This window comes from Ornithorhynchus anatinus, chromosome 4 (assembly GCF_004115215.2).
Source record: "Ornithorhynchus anatinus isolate Pmale09 chromosome 4, mOrnAna1.pri.v4, whole genome shotgun sequence".
Taxonomy (NCBI): domain Eukaryota; kingdom Metazoa; phylum Chordata; class Mammalia; order Monotremata; family Ornithorhynchidae; genus Ornithorhynchus; species Ornithorhynchus anatinus.
In genome coordinates, this window is record NC_041731.1 from 133121758 (window position 1) to 133147038 (window position 25281).

Genomic DNA, 25281 nt, shown 5'->3' on the forward strand with positions numbered 1-25281 from the left:
CGTATAGTAAACACTTAACAGATATAAGAATTATTATTAGTAATAGAACAGCACTTAAGAAACAGTAAGCACCTAACTACTACATTTATTACTATAAGCAGAAGTATTATATAATCAATATAATATAGAGAGTCATTATAATACAATCAGAAGAACAGTAATTGAATTTAATTTCTCATACCCATTTTTGAGAGTTCCAACAATTTGAATCCGTCAGTATAGTGAGCGTTCTTGGCATGCTTACTACATGCCAGGCAAAGTACTGAGCTGAGGCACTGTACTACGAGTTCAATTTCCTTAAAATTAAATGAATTCATCCACCCACCTGGAATGGGTATGAGTAAAATGCAGCTCGGGGCCTGCCTTCCTGTTTTAAAAGCCAGATTGCATCAGCTCGAACCCTAAACCGAGCTTTGATTTGACTCTAAAACAGGTCATCTGGTTAGTTCCAGCAATGAAAGTATCTTTTTTCATAATTACGAGGAGATTCAGGTATCAGGTGGGTGCATGTACGGATAAAGGAGAATTGATCAAAAGTTTTCTTTTTCACTTTTTTCCCTCTTACCGAAACAAAGTGCGTTTCTCTAAGCGAAGATCCCGAGACTCCAAGATGCTACTGTCTTGGTGGAGAACCAGAGGCTTCAGAACACAAAGGAACAAAAGAAAATGCACATTAAAGTGGGGGACGAGCATCTGACCGCTAAATGCTGATCACCGGGGGAATGGGCGGCTCACAGCTGCACGGAACAAAAGAGCCATTGCAAAAATAGCTCACCCGAAGAGAAAGTGGCTCTCACGCCTCGTGCCGAAGCCTAACGGTGGTGCATTCATTCTGGGGGTGATAATGTGCGTTTTCTAGGCTACTTGAAAATACGTTGTTAAGGACTCGAAAAGTAATGACAAGCGACAAAATGGGTAGGGAAGTTTGGAGGACTTGTGATCCGCCGAACGTGGACTCGCCCGCCCGCGTAAAGAAGTTTGTCGGGTCTCCTTTGATCGGTACCTTGTCTCCTCCGACTAAGAAGAGATCAACTGCAGCCACGTTGATGCCGTGCTTCTCACAGAGCCCAGATAAGATTTCTTTGATGGAGAATCCGGCTTTAACCGCCACCATGCTCGACGACCCGTCGGGAAGGTGAATACAGCAGTGTTTGGAAGATTTCTCTTTTTCGGAAACTGATAACCTGTAGGTTTCAGACTTGAAAGAGGAAAAATGAATGGGTTTTATTTTGTTGAAATCGAGATGACAAACTGTGATATAATAATTACAATTCATTCATTCAATAGTATTTATTGAGCGCTTACTATGTGCAGAGCACTGTACTAAGCGCTTGGAATGGACAAATCGGTAACAGATAGAGACAGTCTCCACCCTTTGATGGGCTTACGGTCTAATCGGGATAATGTTGGTATTTGTTAAGCACTTACTATGTGCAAAGCACTGTACTAAGCGCTGGGGGGATACAAGATGATCAGGTTGTCCCTCATGGGGCTCACAGTCTTCATCCTCATTTTACAGATGAGTTAACTGAGGCCCAGAGAAGTTAAGTGACTTGCCCAAGTCACATAGCTGACAAGTGGCGGAGCCGGGATTAGAACCCATGATCTCTGACTCCCAAACCCATGCTCTTTCCACTGAGCCAATGAAGTACTTCACATCTAAGGTTCTCCAAACATTCCCCTTAATAAAATAACTCTACTCTCGGAAGGCGGCACAGGAAATTGTCAAAAATGTCGATAAATTAGTTGGATTTGTCCACTGACTTGCCGCTCCATTGATTTTCCACATCAATCAATGCTATTAATTGAGGACTTAATGTGTGCAGAAGAGGACACCAAGTACTTGGCTGAGAACAATACAAGAGAGTTGGAAGACACATTCCCTGTCCACAAGGAGCTCACGGGCTACAGGGGGAGATCGGCATTAATATACACAAGGAAATTACACAGATATACATAAAGGCTGTGCGGCAGCACTGTGCAATGGAAAGAGCACAGGGGTGGGAGTCAGAAGGTCGTGGGTTCTAATCCCGACTCTGACACTTGTCTTCTGGGTGACCTTGGGCAAGCCACTTCACTTCTCTGTGCCTCAGTGACCTCATCTGTAAAAAATGGGGATTAAGAGAGTGAGCCCCATGTGGGACAGGGATTGGGTCCAACCTGATTAACTTCTATCTACCCCAGCGCTTAGAACAGTGGTTGGCACATAGTAAGTGCTTAACAAGTACCATAATTAGTATTATTATTGCAAATAACAATAATAAGGGTGGGAGTGAATACCAACTCTAGAAAAGCAGCATGACTTAGTGGAAAGAACCCAAGTTTGGAGTCAGAGGTCGCGGGTTCTAATCCCAACTCCGCCACTGTGTGACTTTGGGAAAGTCACTTCTCTATGCCTCAAATGCCTCATCTGTAAAATGGGGATTAAGACTGTGAGCCCCACAGGGGACAACCTGATGACCGTGTATCAACCCCAGAGCCTAGAACAGGGCTTGGCACATAGTAAGCGCTTAACGAATACCATCATTATTATTATTAGTGTTATTATTATTACCAAGTGCTAAAAGGATGCAGAATCAGATACAGATGACACAGAAGGGAGAGGGAGTAGGGAAAAGGGGACTTCTTCAGAAGAGATGTGACTTGGCTGAGGCTTCGAAAATGGGGAGAGTGGTGACCCAGTGCATATGGAGGGGGAGGGAGTTCCAGACTATGGAGAGGACGTGGGAAAGGGTCGGTGGCGAAAGAAACACTTAATACAGTGCCTGGCACATAGTAAGCATTTAACAAATACCATTATTATTAGTATTATCATCGGGGCACGGTGAGTAAACTGACGCTAAGAGGAGTGGTGGAGTAGGAGATCAGTGAGGGGAAGTAGGAGAGGACCAACTGATTTAGCGCTTTAAAGCCGGTGGGGAGGACTCCCAAATTGCCTCTCGTCTCCCACTACCTCTCTTCTCCAAGCCTCATTCATTCATTTACTCAATCTTATTTATTGAGCGCTTACTGTGTGCAGAGCACTGTACTCAGTGCTTGGAAAGTACAATTCGGCAACAGATAGAGACAATCCCTGCCCAACAACGGGCTCACAGTCTTGAAGGGGGAGACAGACAGCAAAACAAAACAAGTAGACAGGCATCAACAGCATCAAAGTAGATAAATAGAATTAGAGATATATACACATCATTAATATAATAGAGTAATAATATATACAGATATACACAAGTGCTGTGGGGAGGGGAAGGGGGAAGAGCGGAGGGAGGGAGTCGGGGCGATGGGGAGGCGAGGAGGAGCAGAGGAAAAGGGGGCTGAGTGTGGGAAGGCCTCCTGGAGGAGGGGAGCTCTCAGTAGGGCTTTGAAGGGGAGGAATTGTGCTAGTTTGGAGGATGTGAGAAGGGAGGGTGTTCCAGGCCAGAGGCAGGACGTGGGCCAGGGGTCCATGGTGGGACAGGCAAGAAGGAGGCCCAGTGAGGAGGTGAGCGGCGGCAGAGGAGCGGAGTGTGCGGGCTGCGATGGAGAAGAAGAGAAGGGAGGGGAGGAAGGAGGGGGCAAGGGGATGGACGGCTGTGGATATTCTCCCATGGATCTAGTAGCTCCTGCTGAAGAATCGAATCAAGGATTCGGAAGGGAGAGGGGGAAGCTGGGGCAAAAGTCAGGGGGCCTTTATTTGAAGAAGCATCTCAGGCCCAAATTCTGGCTGCAGCAAATTACAAGAAAGCTAAACAAGTCATCCCGCGGCAGATTTGGGATTTTGTTCCTTTGTGATTTTACAACTGCTTCTCCCCATTTCTGGAGTGATATTCTCAACAGAGAGTAATCAGTCCAAACATACTCAAACATACGAGACTATCATCCTTCCGACTCAGTTTTTGGGTGGCTGTTCACATTTCTCAGAAAAAGAACAGCTGGCTCTGATGGTGAGAATCTCATTTTTTTAGTTGATAGGGTGTATTTTTGGTTCCACTTACTATGTGCAAGCACTGTTCTAAGCACTGGGGTAGATACAAGGTAATCAGGTTGTCCCACGTGGGGCTCACGCTTTTAATCTCCATTTTGCAGATGAGGTAACTGAGGCACAGAGGAGTTAAGTGACTTGCCCAAGGTGACATAGCACACAAATGGCGGAGCCGGGAATAGAACCCACATCAATAAGAATAATGCCCAAATAGAGTATGAAACAAAAAAAACACCCCACTAATACCTTTACTTTAATGTCTGTTACAATTATGCTGCAATCTATCAAGTTTGCCAAGTTAAATCACATTTAATCGTGGTGATGTAAAGTCAGATCTGGAAAGGATAAGTTCATTTCGATCCAATGTTTCGCTGTCATTTTCACTACCATGAGACTCTCGCTTTCCAGGAACTTTTCTATCTGGATGGTTCAACATTTTGCATTAGGATATTTTTAATACACGAGACGAGTTTTTCCGCTTTTCCAACTCTTCTAGGACTCCTTCCTACCGATCTCAAACCATTTGGCTACCAGCCCTCTCCTTGTTGTTTTGTAACATCCGTCACCGTATTCAAACACCAATCAAATGTGATTTTCAACTCCAAATTTCCAGTTCCCTGGTTAGTTTCCTTCCCCCAACACTTTGTGGTGCTTCTCACAGATCTCCAAGAGGCTAAAGAAAAACCAAAGCATTTCACTGGCACGTTTTCATCGAGGACTCGGGATTTTTCAAGGTTGACTCGCCGAGAGGGAGTACGTTAATCTTCACAGAATACGAAAGCAACGAGCAAGTCAAATATTTAAAGGGTTCAGACACGGCTGCAGTTTCCTGCGCTCGATAAACACGAATGATTGATTGGCACGCTGTAAGCTCATAATGAAAACCATTAAAAAAAAAAAAAGGCCGCAGGTTGTAAGACCCAAATGACTTTCCCCCTCTCTAGATTGCAAGAATCCTTGAGGGCAGGGATAACACAACGTAGTGGAAAGAGCCCGGCCATAGGAGTCAGAAGGTCATGGGTTTTAATCCCGGCTCCGCCGCTCGTCTGCTGGGTGACCACGGGCAAGTCATTTCACTTCCCTGGGCCTGAGTTCCCTCATCTGTAAAATGGGGATCGAGACCGTGACCCCCACGTGGGACAGGGACTGTGTCCAACCTGAAGAACTTGCATCCACCCCACTCTTAGTAAAGTGGCTGGCACAGAGTAAGCCCTTAACGAATACCACAATTACCAATTCTATTTTACTGTACGCTTCCAAGATTTTACAACTGGGAAATGTGCGCAAGATTGGTAAGGAGACTTAGTGGCCCCGGGCCAGCTGGCTAGAGCCCGGGGCTGACTCGGCCGGATGTTCCGAGCAGAAAAAAAAAAGGTTGGATCCTCCAGCGGGCGGGCCTGAGGGAGGAGAGCGCACAGCTGATCATCGATCTCTAGATGAGATGAATACACAAGGGAGGCTGGGAGGCAACGAGCAAGAAGCCGGCACTGAGGAGGACGCCTGCCGTCCAGCACCTTCAGGCTCTCTGCGGGGGGCCCTGCTGGGATGGGCTACGGCCTCCCCCCCAAATCTCCGTGTGGTTACTGGGTCTCCCTGCCTGCCACTGTCCCGATTAAAGTGACCCTTGCTTTAATTAAGTCACCTTGCATGTATACGGAGTGCCATTCTAATCCCGGCTCTGCCACCTGTCTGCTGGGTGACCTTGGGCAAATCACTTTACTTCTCTGGGCCTCAGTTCCCTCGTCTGGAAAATGGGGATTGAGACCGTGAGCCCTATGTGGGACAGGGACCGCATCCAACCCGATTTGCTTGTATTATAATGTTGGTATTTATTAAGCGCTTACTATGTGCAGAGCACTGTTCTAAGCGATGAGGTAGATACAGTGTAATCGGGTTGTCCCAGGTGAGGCTCACAGTTAATCCCCATTTTCCAGATGAGGTAACTGAGGCACCCAGAAGTGAAGTGACTTGCCCACAGTCCCACAGCTGACAAGTGGCAAAGCCAGGATTCAAACCCATGACCTCTGACTCCAAAGCCCGGGCTCTCTCCACTAAGTCATGCTGCTTCTCTATCCACCCCAGCGCCTGGCACATAGTAAGTGCTTAACAAATACCATTAGCTATTATTGTTATCAATACTGTCTGATAATAATAATTGTATTTCTTATTGATAATGATAATTGTGATGAAAATGATAATAATAATCGTGGTACTTGTTAAGTGCTTACTCCGTACCTAGCACTGTTCTAAGTGCTGGGGTAGACACAAGGTAATCAGGTTGGACACAGTCCCTGTCCCACATGGAGCTCACAGTTTTAATCCCCATTTGACAGATGAGGGAACTGAGGCCCAGAGAAGTGAAGTGACTTGCCCAAGGTCATTCATTCAGTAGCATTTATTGAGCGCTTACTATGTGCAGAGCACTGTATTAAGTGCTTGGAAAGTATAATTCAGCAACAGATAGAGGCAATCCTTGCCCAGTGATGGGCTCACAGTCTAATCGCACAGCAGACAAGGGGAGCCAGGATTAGAACCCATGTCCTCTGTGTCCCAAGCCTGTGCTCTTGCCACTAGGCCATTCTGCTCATAATAATAATAATTAATAATAATAATAACAGTTGTGGTATTTGTTAAGCGCTTACTATGTGCCAAGCAACTGCACTAAGCTCTGGAGTTAATAATAATAATGTTGGTATTTGTTAAGCGCTTACTATGTGCAGAGCACTGTTCTAAGTGCTGGGGTATACAAAGTAATCAGGTCCCACATGAGGCTCAGAATCTTCATCCCCATTTTACAGATGAGGTAACTGAGGCACAGAGAAGTTAAGTGACTTGCCCACAGCCACACAGCTGACAAGTGGCAGAGCTGGGATTCAAACCCATGACCTCTGGCTCCCAAGCCCATGCTCTTTCCACTGAGCCACGCTGGACACAGTCCTGTCTCATATGGGGCTCACAGTCTTAATCCCCATTTTACAGATGAGGGAACTGAGACCCAAAGAAATGAAGTGATTTGCCTAAGGTCACACAACAGACAAGTGATGGAGCTGAATTAGAACCCAGGTCCTTTTGACTTCCAGGCCCGTGCTCTATCCATTACGCCATGCTTCTTCCCCAAACTCCGCTCAGCACACAGTGCTCACCACACACTAAGTGCTCAGTAAATGGCAACGACCGAAACAACTTGAACATTCTAACTTGCAGCCCCGAACTCCTACGCTCTGATGGACAACTCATTTACTTCAGATGTCTTTTTCCCGGTAACCAATCGATCGTCTAATAGCGTGCCTTTCCGACCTGCTCCCTACAGAAACAACATTTAAAACGGTCCAGGTCCTGAGAGTGAAATCAAGTTGTTTTGGGCCTATGAAAAAGTCGAGTACCGCTGTACTGATTCATGTAGATAGAAAAACATTTCCACCAAAACCCCAAGACACATGCCCGTCGTGTGATTTCGCGCAGATGCATCTCGTTGTCCTTCGTAGAAATTCACCTAGGAGTGCGTTTGGCTGAAAAGGCCAATGTAGAATTTAAAGTCCGGGCACACTGTCCGCATAAAAAGGTTGTTCCTTGCTTTGTTGTTTGTAACTGCAGACCCATGAATTCACCTCTAGACAGTCCCCTAGACTGTAAGTTGGTTGAGGGCGGGGAATGTGTCTCCCAAGTGCTTAGTACAGTGCTCTGCACACATTAAGCGCTCAATAAATACAATTGACTGACCTCGTCCCACTCTGGGGTAAAAGCTGCAGGCCTGAACAATTTCGTAGTCCTAAGTGAAACTTCCAGACTTGAAAATTCTAACTGGCACAGCAAACTTTCCAAGTTTCTTAATGTGTCACTACAAAGAACTGTTAGAGAGGTTGCAGACTATGGCAGAGGACAAGAGGCTCTGGAGAAGGAATATCCATGGAGGAGCTAGTCATTCAGTCATTCAATAGCATTTATTAAGCGCTTACTGTGTGCAGAGCATTCATTCATTCAATAGTATTTATTGAGCGCTTACTATGTGCAGAGCACTTTCCTAAGCACTTGGAAGGTACAATTAGGCAACGAATAGAGACAATCCCTACACAACAATGGGCTCAAAGTCTAGAAGGGGGGAGACAAACAACAAAACAAAACAAGCAGACAGGCAACAATAGCATGGATAAAAATAAACAGAATTCCAGGTATATACATAGCATTAATAAAATAAATAGAACAATTAATATGTACCTATATACACAAGTGCTGGGGGGAGGGGAAGCGGGTAGAGCAGAGGGAGGGAGTCGGGGCGATGGGGAGGCAAGGAGGAGCAGAGGAAAAGGGGGCTCAGTCTGGGAAGGCCTCCTGGAGGGGGTGAGCTCTCAGTAGGGCTTTGAAGGGGGCAAGAGAGTTAGTTTGGCAGATGTGAGGAGGGAGGGCGTTCCAGGACAGCAGGAGGACGTGGCCCAGTGATCGATGGCGGGATAAGGTGAGAACGGGGGACCGTGAGGAGGTGGGCGGCAGAGGAGCGGACTGTGTGGGCTGGGATGGAGAAGGAGAGAAGGGAGGTGAGGGAGGAGGGGGTAAGGGGATGGACGGCTTTGAAGCCAAGAGTGAGGAGCTATGAATAGGAAATGACTCGAAAGCACTTAATAATATAATAAGAAGAGAGAACCAATCTCCTTTTCAAGGAAGTTTCCCATTATCCCTCCTGGAAAACCATTCCGCTTACCAGTTCAAGACTTGCTGCAGATGACATAGAGCCCTGGGATTCACGTCGATACAATCCTCCATTCGGGTGAGGAGAGTCTTTGCCGGGAAACAAAGAGAGATTTGGCCAGATTAGTCATGGCAGAGTTTTTTATTAATTGATTAATGTTGGTATTTGTTCAGCGCTCACCAAGCACTGTTCTAAGCGCTGGGAGAGATACAAGGTCATCAGGTTGCCCCATGTGGGGCTCACAGTCTTCATGCCTATTTGACAGGTGAGGTCACTGAGGCACAGAGAAGGGAAGTGACTTGCCCAAGGTCACACAGCTGACAAGTGGTGGAGTCGGGATTTAAATCCACGACCTCTGACTCCCAAGCCCGGGCTCTTTCCACTAAGCCAATGTATTCATGAAGTACTTACTCTGTACCGATCACCACACTAAACACTGTGGTAGGTACACGTTTATCAGGTTGAACACAGTCCATGTCACACGTGGGGCCTCGCAGTCTTAATCCCCATTTTATTATTATTACTAATAATAATAATGGTATTTGCTAAGTGCTTAGTATGTGCCAGGCACTGCACTAAGCGCTGGGGTTGATAAAAGCAAATCAGGTTGGACATAGTGCCAGTCCCACATGGGGCTCAAATTCTCAATCCCCAATTTCCAGATGAGGTCACTGAGGCCCAGAGAAGTGAAGTGACTTGCCCGAGGCCACACAGCCGACAAGTGGCGGAGCCGGCGTTCGAACCCATGTCCTTCTGACTCCCAAGCCCGTGCTCTATCCACTCCATCAAGATCCCCCAAGAAGATAAGTGATTTGCCATGGTTGCACAGCAGATAAGTGGAGCCGGAATTAGAACCCAGATCCTTCCGATTTACAGGCTCAAGGTCAACCCACTAGGTCACACTGCTTCTCTGACGATATGCAAAGAAACAGGAAATATTAATAATCGATGGTATTTGTTGAGTGCTTATTGCGTTAGCATGGCTCAGTGGAAAGAGCCCAGGCTTGGGAGTCAGAGGACATGGGTTCGAATTCCGGCTCTGCCATTTGTCAGCTGTGTGACTGTGGACAAGTCACTTCACTTCTCTGGGCCTCAGTTACCTCATCTGTAAAATGGGGATTAACTGTGAGCCTCCTGTGGGACAACCTGATTACTCTGTATCTCCCCCAGCGCTTAGAACAGTGCTCTGCACATAGTAAGCGCTTAACAAATACCAACATTATTATTAGAGAACTGAACGAAGCACTGAAAAAACTGCAGTTATTGGAATAATTGCAACTATTCCCACTATCACCCAATATAATGAAGATAGCATTCTTTGGGAATTCTTCCCAAATAATCCCAGTTGACTATGGCAATGTAACCTCTGGCCTGCAGAGCTAATGCTTTCAATTTTTCCCTCAGAGTCATACAGAAACTGACAGAATATAATTGACTTGCATCGTTTTCCTTTCTATCACATGACTTCTACTCGAATCTGATATTTAATCATAACTGAGGCTCAGAGAAGTGAAGTGACTCGCCCACAGTCACACAGCTGACAAGTGGCAGAGCTGGGATTCGAACTCATGACCTCTGACTCCCAAGCCCGTGCTCTTTGCACTGAGCCACGCTGCTTAAGACCCTTCTAGAAGAAGGGTCTTCTTCTAGGGACCCTTCTAGAGAAGGGACCCCTCTAGAGAAGCAGCGTGGCTCAGTGGAAAGAGCACGGGCTTTGGAGTCAGGGCTCATGAGTTCGAATCCCAGCTCTGCCACTTGTCGGCTGTGTGACTTTGGGCAAGTCACTTAACTTCTCTGTGCCTCAGTTCCCTCATCTGTAAAATGGGGATTAAGACTGTGAGCCCCACGTGGGACAACCTGATTCCCCTGTGTCTACCCCAGCGCTTAGAACAGTGCTCGGCACATAGTAAGCGCTTAACAAATACCAACATTCTAGAATAATTGCAAAGGGAATCTATTTTTCTTTGAGAATATGGCTTCTATAAGCTTACAAAAATTAGCCGCTGCAAGAGTCATTAGTCATCTGACACGTGCTGAGAACCGAATCTGTCTCCGACCTAGACACGTGGGCGATAAGACGAGACTACTCCCGGCCCTCAATTCTGTCCTGGCTCTGCCACATGTCTGCCCTGTGACCTTGGGCAAATCGCTTCACTTCTCTGGGCCTCAGTTACCTCATCTGTAAAATGGAGATTAACAGGGTGAGCCCCTTGTGGGGCAGGGACTGCATCCAACCTAAGTTGTAATAATAATAATGTTGGTATTTGTTAAGCGCGTACTATGTGCCGAGCACTGTTCTAAGCGCTGGGGTAGACACAAGGGAATCAGGTTGTCCCACGTGGGGCTCACAGTCTCGATCCCCATTTTACAGATGAGGTGACTGAGGCACCGAGAAGTTAAGTGACTTGCCCAAAGTCACACAGCTGACAAATGGCCGAGCCGGGATTTGAACCCATGACCCCTGACTCCAAAACCCGTGCTCTTGCCACTGAGCCACGCTGCTTCTCTCCTTGTATCCACCCCAGCGCTTAGAACAGTGCCTGGCACATAGTAAGTGCTTAACAAGTACCATAGTTACTATTAGTAGTAGTAGTAATAAGCCCATTGTTGGGTAGGGATTGTCTCTATTGCTGAATTGTACCTTCCAAGTGCTTAGTACAGTGCTCTGCACACAGTAAGTGCTCAATAAATATGACTGACTGAATGAAGGAATATCTAAACAGGAGCCTCCAGAAAAAAAATGGAGGTGACATTTCTTGAGCGATCACGCTTTATTGAATACTGCCCCAGAATACAGCGGTGTGAGAAGCGGCGTGGCCTAGTGGATGGAGCATCTGCCTGGGAGTCAGAAGGAACTGGGTTCTAATCCTGGCTCCTCTATTTGTCTACTGTGTGACCACGGGCAGGTCACTTCGCTGGGCTCGGTCACCTCATTCTGTAATAGGGGGATCAAGACTGTGAGCTCCACGTGGGACATGGACTGTGTCCAACACATGATTAACTTTTTACCTACCTCAGTGCTTAGAAGAGTGCTGGCACAGAGTATGCGCTGAACAAATGCCCCCCAAAAAACAAAAAAATCCGATTATTGTACAAACCACTGTGATGCTCTCCACGGTCCTTTTTCTTTTGGGATCTCCCTGTGCTCTTATTCCTTGACCATGAAAAAAATGTCCCCTTTCGCCGCTTCTCACTGTCCTCCTCTCCGGATTCTTCATTCAGGGATCGTCCTGACTTGGATTTTCCACTTAACTGTCATTCAAACAATTAGGAAACATAGGATATTGAGAGGTCACCTCCTCCAGGAGGCCTTCCCGGACTTGGCCCCCCCATTCCTCTGCTCCTCTTCCCCCCAGCCCATCGCCCCGACTCCCTTCCTCTGCTCTATCCCCTTCCATGCCCCACAGCACTTGTGTATATATGCATATATTTATTATTCTATTTTATTAATGACGTGTATATATCTATAATTCTATTTATCTAATTTGATACTATTGATGCCTGTCTACTTGTTTGGTTTTGTTATCTGTCTCCCCCCTTCTAGACTGCGATCCTGTTGTTGGGTAGGGATTGTCTCTACTTGTTACCAAACAGTACTTTCCAAGCGCTTAGCGAAGTGCTCTGCGCACAGTAAGCGCTCAATAAATATGACTGAATGAATGAATAACACACGGTCAGGCCTCTTTAAACGTAAACAACTTTTTATCGTAGATGTGCAGCCATGCTGTATCGTCTCGATTGCTCTGAACTAAGCAAAATGACCATTTTAAGTGAAGTGGTCTCAGTTCAAAAATCTTGGAATTCTTTGGAATTCCTTTCATTCACTCAATTCATTCAATCGCATTTATCGAGCACTTACTGTGTGCAGAGCACTGGACTCAGAGCTTGGAAAGTACAGTTCGAGACAATCCCTACCCAGCAATGGGTTCACAGTCTAGAAGGGGGGAGACAGACACGAAAAGAAAACAAATAAACAGGCATCAATAGCATTCCTTGGAAATTCTTCCCAGATAATCCCAGTTGACTACGGCAATGTAACCTCTGGCCTGCACAGCTAATTCTTTCAATCTTTCCCTCTCACTGTCGCAGAGAAACTGACGGAATAAAATTGAGAAATGCATCGTCCACCTTTCTATCACACGACCTCTACTCGAATCTGCTATTGAACAAAGACCACGCACACATCCGCTGCAGGAATTTAAAGCTAATCCGGCAAAAAAGCTATTACACGACACCTTTTTGGGGGTGGAGACGCTGGAGCGATCGGAGTTGATACTGTGTTTAGAAGCCGGGCTGCTTGGAACCTGGTGTGAATCGGGGAGAGAGTGGCCTTCTACCTCGGCCAAAATGCACTCTTGGTACAGCTGGGATTTCAGAAAGCGGGTGTAGCTATCAAACTTCATCAGGTTGAAAATCTGGAACAAAAAGGCAGTGGATGAAAAGAGTTCCCTGACAATCATCCATTCAATCAAGCGTATTTATTGAGCGCTCACTGCGTGCAGAGCAAATGCACTTTATATAACCAGCTCTTCCCACTCCCTTCTGAGTCGCCCTGACTCGCTTCTTTAATCACCACCCTCCTCAGCCCCACAGTATTCATGTCCATAACCGTAATTTATTTATTTACTTACATTAACGCCCGTCCCCCCTCTGGACTTAAGCTCGTTGTGGGCAGGGACTGCGTCTACTATATTGTGTTGAATCCTCCCGAGTGCTTAGTACATTCATTCATTCAATCGTATTTATTGAGCGCTTACTATGTGCAGACCACTGCACTAAGCGCTTGGAATGCACAATTGGGCAATAGGGCAGTGCCCTGCACGCAGTAAACGCTTACTAAATACGATCTCTCGATTGGGCTGAGCGTTGTCTTCCTTCCTGATAACCAGACTGCCGACAACTTCAAATTGTAGACAGCCAGCTGGGGGAGGATCCTCTGAGTCAAACGGGGTATGCGCCGTCAATAATAATAATAATGTTGGTATTGGTTAAGCGCTTACTATGTGCAGAGCACTGTTCTAAGCGCTGGGGTAGATACAGGGTCATCAGGTTGTCCCACCTGAGGCTCACAGCTAATCCCCATTTTACAGCTCAGGTAATTGAGGCACAGAGAAGTTTAGTGACTTGCCCACAGTCACACAGCTGATAAGGGGCGGAGCCGGGATTCAAACCCATGACCTCTGCCTCCCAAGCCCAGGCTTTTTCCACTGAGCCACGTAAGGGTCCTTCCCCCTCGTGAACAATGTTTTTTTTTGATTTGCCAGTCAGTCGATCATATTTATTGAGCATCTACTGTGTGCAGAGCACTGTACTCAGCCCCCCTCGTGAACAATGTTTTTCAATTAGTCAGTCGATCACATTTATTGAGCACTTACTGTGTGCAGAGCACTGTACTCAGCCCTTGGGAGAGGACAATAGAACAATAAACAGACACATTCCCTGCCCACAAGGCGAATAGAGTCTAGAGAGGGATAAAAACACTAATAGAAATCAATTACAGATATTTGTTCCTTCAATTGTATCTATTGTGCGCTTACTGTGTGCAAAGCACTGTAATAAGCTTTAGGAGAGTACAATATAACAACCAAGAGACACATTCCCGCTCAGGTCGAGCTCACAGTCCAGAGGGGGGAGATAAGATATTAGTATAAATAAATGTACAGATAAATAAATAAATGACAGATATGAACAGATATATAGATATGTGCTGTGGGGACAGGAGAGAGGATGAATGAAGGCGATTGGATGTAAGTGGTGTGGGGCTGGGAGTGGGGGGATGAATAGAGGGAATAATAATAATAATAATAATGATGGTATTTGTTAAGCGCTTACTATGTGCAGAGCACCGTTCTAAGCGCTGGGGTAGATACAGGGTAATCGGGTTGTCCCACGTGAGGCTCACGGTTAATCCCCATTTTACAGATGAGGTAACTGAGGCCCAGGGAAGTGAAGTGACTCGCCCACAGTCACACAGCTGACAAGTGGCAGAGCCGAGAGTCGAACACACGACCTCTGACTCCGAAGCCCAGGCTCTTTCCACTGAGCCACGGGTGAGGCGGAAGGGAGACCCCATCACGTTTTCTTTTCTCCAGTGATGATGATGATGGTATTTGTTAAGCGCTTACTATGTGCCAAGCACTCTTCTAACCACTGAGGTAGATACAAGGTCCCACGTGGGGCACAGAGTCTTAATCCCCATTTTACAGATAAGGTAACTGAGGCACAGGGCATAATAATGATAATGTCGGTATTTGTTAAGCGCTCACTATGTGCCGAGTACTGTTCTAAGCGCTGGGGTAGACACAGGGTAATCAGGTTGTCCCACGTGAGGTTCACAGTCTTCATCCCCATTTTACAGATGAGGGAACTGAGGCACCAAGAAGTGAAGTGACTTGCCCAAAGTCACACAGCAGAAAAGTGAAGGAGTCGGGATTAGAACCCACTCTAGTGTGGTACAACTTCCAGAGGAAAATGAAACCGTATCAACAGTGACCAGGAGGTCGAGGAGAGAAAACCGAAGTGTCACCTATCTATCAATCAATCGTATTTATTCATCCATTCAATCGTATTTATTGAGCGCTCGCTGTGTGCGGAGCACTGAAGTAATCGCTTGGAAAGTATAATTCAGCAATAAAGAGAGACAACCCCTGCCCGCACCGGGCTTAAGGTCTAGAAGCGGGGAGACAGACATCAAAACGAGTAGAAAGGTATCACTATAAATGAATAGAATTATAGCTATATTCGTTCATTCAATAGTATTACACGTCAAAACAAGTAAACGGGCATGAATATAAATAAATAGAACAGCGTGGCTTAGTGGAAGGAGCCCGGGCTTGGGAGTCAGAGGTCGTGGGTTCTAATCCCGGCTCCGCCACTCGTCAGCTGGGTGACAGTGGGCAGGTCACTTCACTTCTCTGGGCCTCAGTTACCCCACCTGTAAAATGGGGATTAAGACTGTGAGACCCACGTGGGACAATCAGAATACCTTGCATCTATCCCAGCGCTTAGAACAGTGCTCGGGACATAGTAGGTGCTTAACAAATACCATCATTATTATTAATGATAGATATACAAGTATATATACATAAGTGCTATGGGGCGGGGAGAGGTGGGGGAAGAGCAAAGGGAATGAGTCGAGGTGACGCGGAAGGGAGGGGGAGCTGAGGAAAAGTGGGGCTTAGTATTTATTGTACAGCATTTATAGTATTTATTGAGCACTTGGATAAAAATGGCCCAACCACGACAGAGGCCAAGTCCTAGATCCTGCTCACGTTCTACCGTCTCGATCCAATCCTTGACTCCAAAGGTCAGGCAGGAGATGATAGGTCTGGTTGCGCTGAACCTTGGGATCACTCGGGAGTGACTTGCTCCCAGGACCTCTCTTTTATTATGATGGCATTTGTTATTCATAATAATAACAATTACAGTAGCAATAATCACGGTATTTGTTAAGCGCTCACTATGTGCCGGGCACTATACAAGCGCCGGGGTGGATCCAAGCAAATCGGGTTGCATCCCATGTGGGGTTCACCGTCTCCATCCCCATTTTCCAGAGGAGGGAACTGAGGCCCAGAGAAGTGAACCGACTTGCCCAAGGCCACACAGCAGACAAGTGGCAGAGCCGGCATTAGAACCCATGATCTTCGGACTCCCAGGCCCGGGCTCTACTCACTAGAGTTTCGGAGTCAGAGGTCCTGGGTTCGACTCCCGGCTCTGCCACTTGTGAGCTGTGTGACTGTGGGTGAGTCACTTAACTTCTCTGGGCCTCAGTTACCTCGTCTGTAAAATGGGGATTAAGACTGTGAGCCTCACGAGGGACAACCTGATGACCCTGTATCTCCCCCAGCGCTTAGAACAGTGCTCTGCACACAGGAAGCGCTTAACAAATACCAACAATATTATTATTACCCACTACGCAAGGCTGCTTCTCTTTTCTCTAGCGTGGTACAACTCCCACAGGAAAATGAGACCATATCAACAGTGACCAAGAAGCTGAAGAGAGAAATCCAAAGTGTCGCTTATCTAGCAAGCAATCGTATATATTGAGCACTTACTGTGTGCAGAGCGCTGTACTAAGCACTTAGGAGAGTAAGATACAATAAAGTAGACACGATCCGTGCCCACAACGAGCTTACAGTCTAGAGGGGAAGACGGACATCCCACCCCGTGCTCTTTCCACTAAGCCAGGCTGTGGGTCGAATAGAGAGAGAGGAGTCAAGGATAATGCCAAGGTTATTCATTCAATCGTATTTATTGGGTGCTTACTATGAGCAGAGCACTGTACTAAGCGCTGGGAAAGTACAATTTGGTAACAGGTAGACAATCCCTACCCAACTACGGGGGTCACAATGGTAGCATTTATTGGTAGCATTTATTGAGCATCCACGTAATACAGGGTGAATTAGAATGAAGAAGCGATTGTGGAAATAAATCATTATGGTATTTCTTAAGCGCTTACTACGTTCCAGGCACTGTGCTAAGCGCTGAGGTAGATACAAGGTAATTGGGCTGGATACGGTCTCTGTTCCAGTCTTCATCCCCATTTTACAGGTGAGGTAACTGAGGCGCAGAGAAGTGATTTGCCCAATGTCACAGAGCAGACAAGTGGTGGAGTCAGGATTAGAATCCAGATCCTTCTATCCCCCAGGCCTGGGCTCTTTCCACTAGGCCATGCCGCTTCTCACTGATGATAATACCTGAGGTATTTGTTAATCGCTTACTACGTGCCAAGCACTGTGTTAAGCGCTGGGGTATATTACAAGATCATCAGGTGCCTCTTGATATTGATGCTTGTTTACTTGTATTAATGTCTGTCTCCCTTCCCTAAGACTGTGAGTCCGTTGTGGGCAGGGATCGTCTCTCTTTATGGCTGTATTGTACTTCCCAAGCGCTTAGTACGGTGTTCTGCACACAGTAAGCGCCCAATAAATGTAATCGTATGAATGAATGACTGAATAAATAACGGATATGTCCATAAGTGCTACGGAGCTGAGGGAGGGGTGAATAAAAAATGCAAATCCAAACGCAAGGGCGACGCAGAAGGGGGTAGGAGAAGAGGAAATGAGGGCTTAGTATCGCTCACTTTCATCGTCACTTTCCCAGAGTGCATTTTAACCAAAGAAAATCTAAAAATCCGCGGGCGGACGCGTGGACGATCCAGAGTTGTCCGCGAATGCCAACAAGTACCTGAAGCTGCTGCTCCTTGAACATATCCGGATGCGGGGCGTTGAGGATGTCGTCGGCTAGCTGGGCCTGGCTATCGATGTTAACTGGAGTGGTGGCTTTGCTACATAAGAATTTACTAAAAATCTCCCGGGCCCTGTAAGAGAGCTAAAAAACAAAACAGGTTGAGGAGGAACGTGCTTTTCTGGGTCTTTGCCATTCACCCGAGAAGAATTCACCGTGACACTGTACGTAATCTGGAATCCAATCGAATGTACGTCTTTCCTTTGCCTAATAATAATGGTGGAATTTGTTAAGCGCTTACTATGTGCCAAGCACCGTTTTAAGCACCGGGGTAGATATAAGGTAATCAGGTTGTCCCACGTGGGGCTCACAGACTTCATCCCCACTTTCCAGATGAGGTCACTGAGGCACAGAGAAGTGAAATGACTTGCCCAAAGTCACACAGATGATGAGTGGCGGGGCCGGGATTAGAACCCACGACCTTTGACTCCCAAGCCTGGGCTCTTTCCACAAAGCCACGCTGCTTCTCCTTCTTCATCTAGAAGGAGATGTACATTTGATTGAATAAAGATGAAAAAGGATCCACGAAAAGTGTTTAAGGAAGGTTTGCAGAATGCATTTGGTTTGGCTGTCCGTCTCCCCCGTTTAGACCGTGAGCCCGTCGTCGGGCAAGGATGGTCTCTCTCTGTTGCCGAATTCTCCCTTCCAAGAGCTTAGCACAGTGCTCTGCACACTGTAAGCGCTCAATAAATACGACTGAATGTATGAATCCCTGCCATTTCAGGATTGCCATTACAGCCTCTAGACTGTAAGCTCACTGTGGCCAGGGGACGTCTCTGCTATACTGTTATACTCTCCCAAGCGCTTAGTACGGTGATCCACACACAGTAAGCGCTCAATAAATACGACTGACTAACTGCTGTCACCCTGAAATTCACAACCCAGAAATTTCCTCAGGCGATTGGATCTTTGGGCCACTGTGGTCTTCAGCCCGACAGACCGTAAAGAAAATGAGTACATTACTGAGTGCCTGGGCCCGAGACGGTTCAAGAAGTACTAGATCTGATAATAATAACAAGAACAAGAATAATAATATTGGTATTTGTTAAGCGCTTACTATGTGCCAGGCACTGTTCTAAGCATCAGGCAGGATATCAGCAAATCGGGTTGGACACGGTCCCTGACTCACACGGGGCTCAGGGTCTTTGCGACTCTCAACAGTGCTCTGCACATAGTAAGCGCTCAATAAATACTATTGAATGAATGAATGAGGAAGCTGGAATGGCTCGGGAAGAGTTTGCCCAAGGCCCGGAGGATAGACACGGTCTCTGGCCGCAAAGAGCTGTCCAGTCTGTAGACCTCAAACGATAATATTTTTAAGTTTACCGAAGCATTTCAGAAAAGCAGAAGAGTTTCGAAAGTTATTATTAACATTTTCAAAGCCCAGCTTTTCCAAAAAAGCAGATCTGAACCCTCCATTGAGCTCCCTTGCCGTGAAACAAACAGCATCTTCAACTGGTCATTTTATGGATGTAATTCACATTACCTCCTTTTTGTCATGAGCAGGAACATGGTTGAAATATTCACAGGCCTGCCAGAATAAAATATTCTCTTCGCTAAATTCCTTCCTTAGAAAATCCTGGAAGAAGAACGAGACACGAGACATGAAAATCACACCGTTACTCGAGCGACTGGGGCCGATCCAAGAAGGTGAGGACGTGAGACGGAAAACCATCTGGAAAGATGAAGGTGGAGGGGGGATGTGGCGAAGGAAAGCATAGAAAGGTCCGCTGAACGGTTGTTCACCAAATCCCACAAGCACACGATGGACGGGGGAACCGTCAGCTCGTGGTGGGCAGGGAACGCGTGGGTTTATTGTTCTAATGTCCCCTCCCAAGCGCTTAGTACAGTGCTCCGCACACAGAAAGCGCTCGGTAAATATGACCGAATGAATGAAAGGAACGGGGGACGGGGGAGAGAAAGCCCCGTGGAAGCGTGAAGGTCGGAGGTTCAACACAACACAGATCGAAAGAAAAACCAAACCAAAATGGTGGTAAAAAGGGCCCGGGCCTGGGAGTTGGAGGACTTGGGTTCTAATCCCGGGTCCGTCGCTTGTCTTCTGCGTGACCACGGGCAGGTCAGAGCCTGGGCTTCGGAGTCAGAGATCATGGGTTCGACTCCCGGCTCTGCCACTTGTCAGCTGTGTGACTGTGGGCGAGTCACTTCACTTCTCCGTGCCTCAGTTACCTCGTCTGTAAAACGTGGGACAACCTGATTACCCTATATCTACCCCCAACGCTTAGAACAGTGCTCTGCACATAGTAGGCGCTTAACAAATACTAACAAATACCTAACTTCTCTGTGTCTCCATTACTCATCTGTCAAATGGGGATTAAGACTACGAGCCCTATGTGGGACAGGGATTGGGTCTAACCTGAGTATCTTGTCTCGACCCCAGCGCTTAGTATTCATTCATTCAATAGTATTTACTGAGCGCTTACTGTGTGCAGAGCACTCTACGGAGCGCTTGGAATGGACAATTCGGCAACAGAGAGAGACAATCCCTGCCCAGCGACGGGCTCACGGTCTAATCGGGGGAGTCCCTGGCACACAGTCCAGTCCCTGTAGTACAATCCCTGGCACGCAGTAAGCGCTGACCAGGTCTTTTAAAAACAAATATGGAATCTGCGCTCAGTCAGGTGGGCAGAACGAAAATATCAGAAGGTGAGAAGCAGCGTGGCTCACTGGAAAGAGCACGGGCTTTGGAGTCAGAGGTCATGGGTTCAAACCCCGGCTCTGCCATTTGCCAGCTGTGTGACTTTGGGCAAGTCACTTAACTTCTCGGTGCCTCAGTTCCCTCATCTGTAAAATGGGGATTAAGACTGTGAGCCCCACGTGGGACAACCTGATTCCCCTGTGTCTACCCCAGCGCTTAGAACAGTGCTCGGCACATAGTAAGCGCTTAACAAATACCAACATTATTATTATTATTATTAAAAAGAAAGTTTGGATCACCAGGATGGGGGGGAGACATAAAGGGTTCCTAGAGCGAGTCAGGGGTGTGGAGGGAGAAGCTGGGGAAACAGATGGAAATTCTTAAAGTCAAGAAGAAAGCAGAGGACTGTATATGTTACTACTCTATTTTATTAACGATGTGTATATATCTACGATTGTATTCATCTGTTTTGACGGTATCGATGCCTGTTTTGCTTTGCTATCTGCCTCCCCCATTTAGGCTGTGAGCCCGTCGATGGGCAGGGATTGTCTCTGTTGCCGAACTGTCCATTCCAAGCGCTTAGTACAGTGCTCTGCGCACAGTAAGCGCTCAATAAATAGGATCGAATGAATGAATGAATGACACCATCAGTCCATTACTCATAGCGTCCCGTTGCTGTTGGCAATGGACAGCTGGGCCTGGTGGACCACCGGTCTGGTTCACAAGTTCTTTCATCGTTAGGGGTCCCCTGTCTATCTCTTCTACGTGCTTGTGACATTTCCATTCTCCCCTAATTCCCCGTGACGGTGACCTTTGTTCAGCCCAGTCAGTGACAATCAGAGCTTTATCAAACATAATAATAATAATGTTGGGATTTGTTAAGCGCTTAGTATGTGCCGAGCACTGATCTAAGCGCTGGGTAGACACAGGGGAATCAGGTTGTCCCACGTGGGGCTCACGGTCTTCATCCCCATTTTACAGATGAGGTAACTGAGGCACCGAGAAATTAAGTGACTTGCCCAAAGTCACACAGCTGACAAGTGGCCGAGCCGGGATTTGAACCCGTGACCTCTGACTCCAAAGCCCGTGCTCTTTCCACTGAGCCACGCTGCTTCTCTTGTAAACATCTTGCAAGACCAAGAGATAGCAGTATTTCCACGGATTTCTCTTGGGCCCCTCCCCTTAAGAGTGAAGAGCAGTTACTTTGTCTTCCATCTACACGTTTCTGAAAAAGGCCAACTCTTTTTTTCTTTTTTGTAATGGTATTTCATTCGATTCATTCATAGTATTTATTGAGCGCTTACGATGTGCAGAGCACTATACTAAGCGCTTTGAATGTACAAATCGGCAACAGATAGAGACAGTCCCTGCCCATTGACGGGCTTACGGTCTAATCGTAATGGTAATTGTTAAGCTCTTACTATGGGCCAGGTCCTGGACTAAGCACGCACGTAAATACAATCTCATCAGGTCGGACGGACACATATCTATGACCCACTTGGGGCTCACCGGCTCAATCCCCATTTTTCAGCTGAGGAAACTGAAGCCCAGAGAAGGTAAGCGATTTGCCCAGAGTCACAGAGCGGGCACGTGGTGGAGCTTACATCTAGAGGGGGAGACAGGCGTTATTAAAAATAATTAAATGACAGATCTGGGCGTAAGTGCTGTGGAGCCGGGAAGGGGGGTGAGTAAAGGGAGCGAGTCAGGGAGCTGCAGAAGGAAGTGGAAGAAAAGGAAAGAGGCTTTAGTCGGGGAAGGCCTCTTGGAGGAGATGGGCTTTCAATAAGGTTTTGAAGGCGGGGAGAGTCACTGTCGTTGTCATTGTCTGCCAGATGTGAAGAGGGAGGACATTCCAGGCCGGAGGCAAGAGGTGGGCCAGGGGTCGGCGGTGAGATGAAACTGTGGAAACTATACTAATAATGCTGGTATTTGTTATTTATGAGAAGCAGCGTGGCTCAGTGGAAAGAGCACGGGCTTTGGAGTCGGAGGTCATGGGTTCGAATCCCTGCTCGGCCACATGTCAGCTGTGTGACTTCGGGCAAGTCACTTAACTTCTCGGTGCCTCAGTGACCTCATCTGTAAAATGGGGATTAAGACTGTGAGCCCCACGTGGGACAACCTGATTCCCCTGTGTCTACCCCAGCGCTTAGAACAGTGCTCGGCACATAGTAAGCGCTTAACAAATACCAACATATATATATATATATTTATGAGAAGCTGTGTGGCTCAGTGGATAGACCCCAGGCTTGGGAGCCAGAGGTCATGGGTTTGAATCCCGGCTCTGGCCCTTATCAGCTGTGTGACTATGGACAAGTCACTTCACTTCTCTGGGCCTCAGTTCCCTCATCTGGAAAATGGGGATGAAGACTGTGAGCCTCACGTGGGACAACCTGATGACCCTGTATCTACCCCAGCGCTTAGAACAGTGCTCGGCACATAGGAAGCGCTTAACAAATACCAACATTATTATTATTATTATTTGTTAGTGCTTCCTATGTGCCGAGCACTGTTATTTGTTAAGCGCTTCTTATGTGCCGAGCACTGTTCTAAGCACTGGGGTAATCAGGTTGTCCCACAGTCTCCATCCCCATTTTACAGATGAGGTAATTGAGGCACAGAAAAGTTAAGTGGCTTGCCCAAGGTCACACAGCAGAAAAGTGGCAGAGCCGGGATAAGAACCCACAACCTCTGACTGCCAAGTCCGGGATCTTGGCACTAAGCCACGATGCTTCTCCAGTGACTAGGTTGGCATTAATACCGATAATAATAATTGTGGTAATTGTCAAGCACGTATTATGTATCAGGCACTCTACATGAGAAGCAGCATGGTTTACAGGAAAGAGCACGGGCTTGGAAGTCAAAGGTCATGGGTTTGAAACCCGGCTCCGCCACTTGACAGCTGTGTGACTTTGGGCAAGTCACTTCACTTCTCTGGGCCTCAGTTCCCTCATCTGTAAAATGGGGATTAATACTGTGAGCCCCAGTGGGACAAACTGTTAACCTTGTATTTAACCCAATGCTTAGGACAGTGCTCGGCACATAGTAAGCGCTTAACAAATACCATCATCATTATTATTATTATTGTTACTAGAGAAGCAGCCCCACGTGGGACAACCTGATTTCCCTGTATCCACCCCAGCACTTAGAACAGAGCTTTGCACATAGTAAGATCTTAACAAATGCCATCATTATTATTATTATTATTATTATTACTAGAGAAGCAGCCCCACGTGGGACAACCTGATTACCCTGTATCAACCCCAGCACTTAGAACAGTGCTTTGCACATAGTAAGAGCTTAACAAATACCATCCTTATTATTATTACTAAGCACTGGGGTGAGTACAAGCCGCGTGGGGCTCATAGTCTCACTCCCCATTTGACAGATGAGGGAACCGAGGCAAAGAAAAGCAAAGTGACTTACCCAAGGTCACACAGCAGACAGGTGGCAGAGCCAGGATTAGAACCCACGCCCTTCTGACTCTCAGGCAAGAAATGCGAGGGAGATTTTGCCAGATTCCGTCTGCCCCTCCCGCCCGGCCACCTCCCTCTTCCTCACTTACGGAAAAGTATCTCACGCCGGCGGGATCTTGAAGGAGGCGCTCGAAGGAGACGGCCCAGCTGGCGACCCTCCTTTCCCGCAGCCTTCGGCAACTCTGTACGCTCGGGAGGCTCGCATTGCTGCTCAAGCTGTTGGTGCTCACCCGGTCTTTCAAATCTGAGCTGTTCAACTCTGTAGGACGGAGGCGCGGAGAAGGAAAAGGAGATGATGAATTCCTTGCCCTTCGCCCCCTTGGCCCGGATGTTGACGGGGATAATGACCGCGGTACTTGTTAAGAGCTTATTATGTGCCGGGCACCGTACAAGGGCTGGGGTGGGTACGAGCAAATCGGGTTGGACGCAGTCCCCGTCCCGCGTGGGGCTCACGGCCACAATCCCCGTTTTACAGATGAGGGAACTGAGGCAGAGAGAAGTGTGCCTCAGAGAAGCGGCGTGGCTCAGTGGAAAGAGCATGGGCTTGGGAGTCAGAGGTCATGGGTTCTAATCCTGGCTCTGCCACTTGTCTGCTGTGCGACCTTGGGCACTCACTTAACTTCTTTGGGCCTCAGTTCCCTCATCTGGAAAATGGGAATTAAGACTGTGAGCCCCACCTGGGGCACCCTGATTACCTTGTATCCCCCCCAGGGCTTAGAACAGTGTTTGGCACATAGTAAGTGCTTAACAAATGCCATCATTATTATTATTAAGCAAACTGACTTGCCCAAGGTCCCACAGCGGACAAGTGGCGGGGCTGGATTAAAACCCATGACCTTCTGCTCCCAGGCTTGGAATGCAGATTTGGGACGGCGGGGGGCCCGGGGGCTTTCGGGCCCATACAATCCTCCATCCGGGCTCAGGATGGGAGGGGTGGGGCTGGAGGAGGGGAGAGAGGGGCCAATGGAAAGCCAACAGAGCCATGGACTGTGAGTACGGTGGTGCGGCCCAGTGGAACAGGTTTAACCACCTTTAAACACCTTTAAACCTCCTTCAACCACCATTTTCATTCACTCGCTCAATCGTATTTATTGAGCGCTTCCTGTGTGCAGAGCACTGCACTAAGCACTTGGGAGAGTACAATACAACAATAAACAGTCACATTCCCTGCCCTCGACGAGCTTACAGTCTACCGGACACGTTGGGCCTTGAGCTTGGTCTATGATGCTGTATTTACATATGAGCAGCCATTTTTCCCCCCCAC

General features: G+C 47.3%; 1 protein-coding gene across 2 annotated transcripts in view; it reads right to left on the reverse strand.

Moving 5' to 3' along the window:
* RGS12 (regulator of G protein signaling 12) overlaps positions 1-25281 on the reverse strand; it is a 159477-nt gene that overhangs the window by 43790 nt on the left and 90406 nt on the right. For both annotated transcript variants that reach the window (XM_029063770.2, XM_029063772.2), the window contains exons 3-10: positions 24107-24276; positions 19375-19467; positions 17829-17972; positions 12878-13057; positions 11741-11894; positions 8655-8731; positions 1004-1198; positions 566-639 (exon numbers count right to left, since the gene is read on the reverse strand). In XM_029063770.2, coding sequence (XP_028919603.1) covers positions 566-639; positions 1004-1198; positions 8655-8731; positions 11741-11894; positions 12878-13057; positions 17829-17972; positions 19375-19467; positions 24107-24276 — 1087 coding nt within the window. The remainder of the gene's footprint in view (positions 1-565; positions 640-1003; positions 1199-8654; positions 8732-11740; positions 11895-12877; positions 13058-17828; positions 17973-19374; positions 19468-24106; positions 24277-25281) is intronic.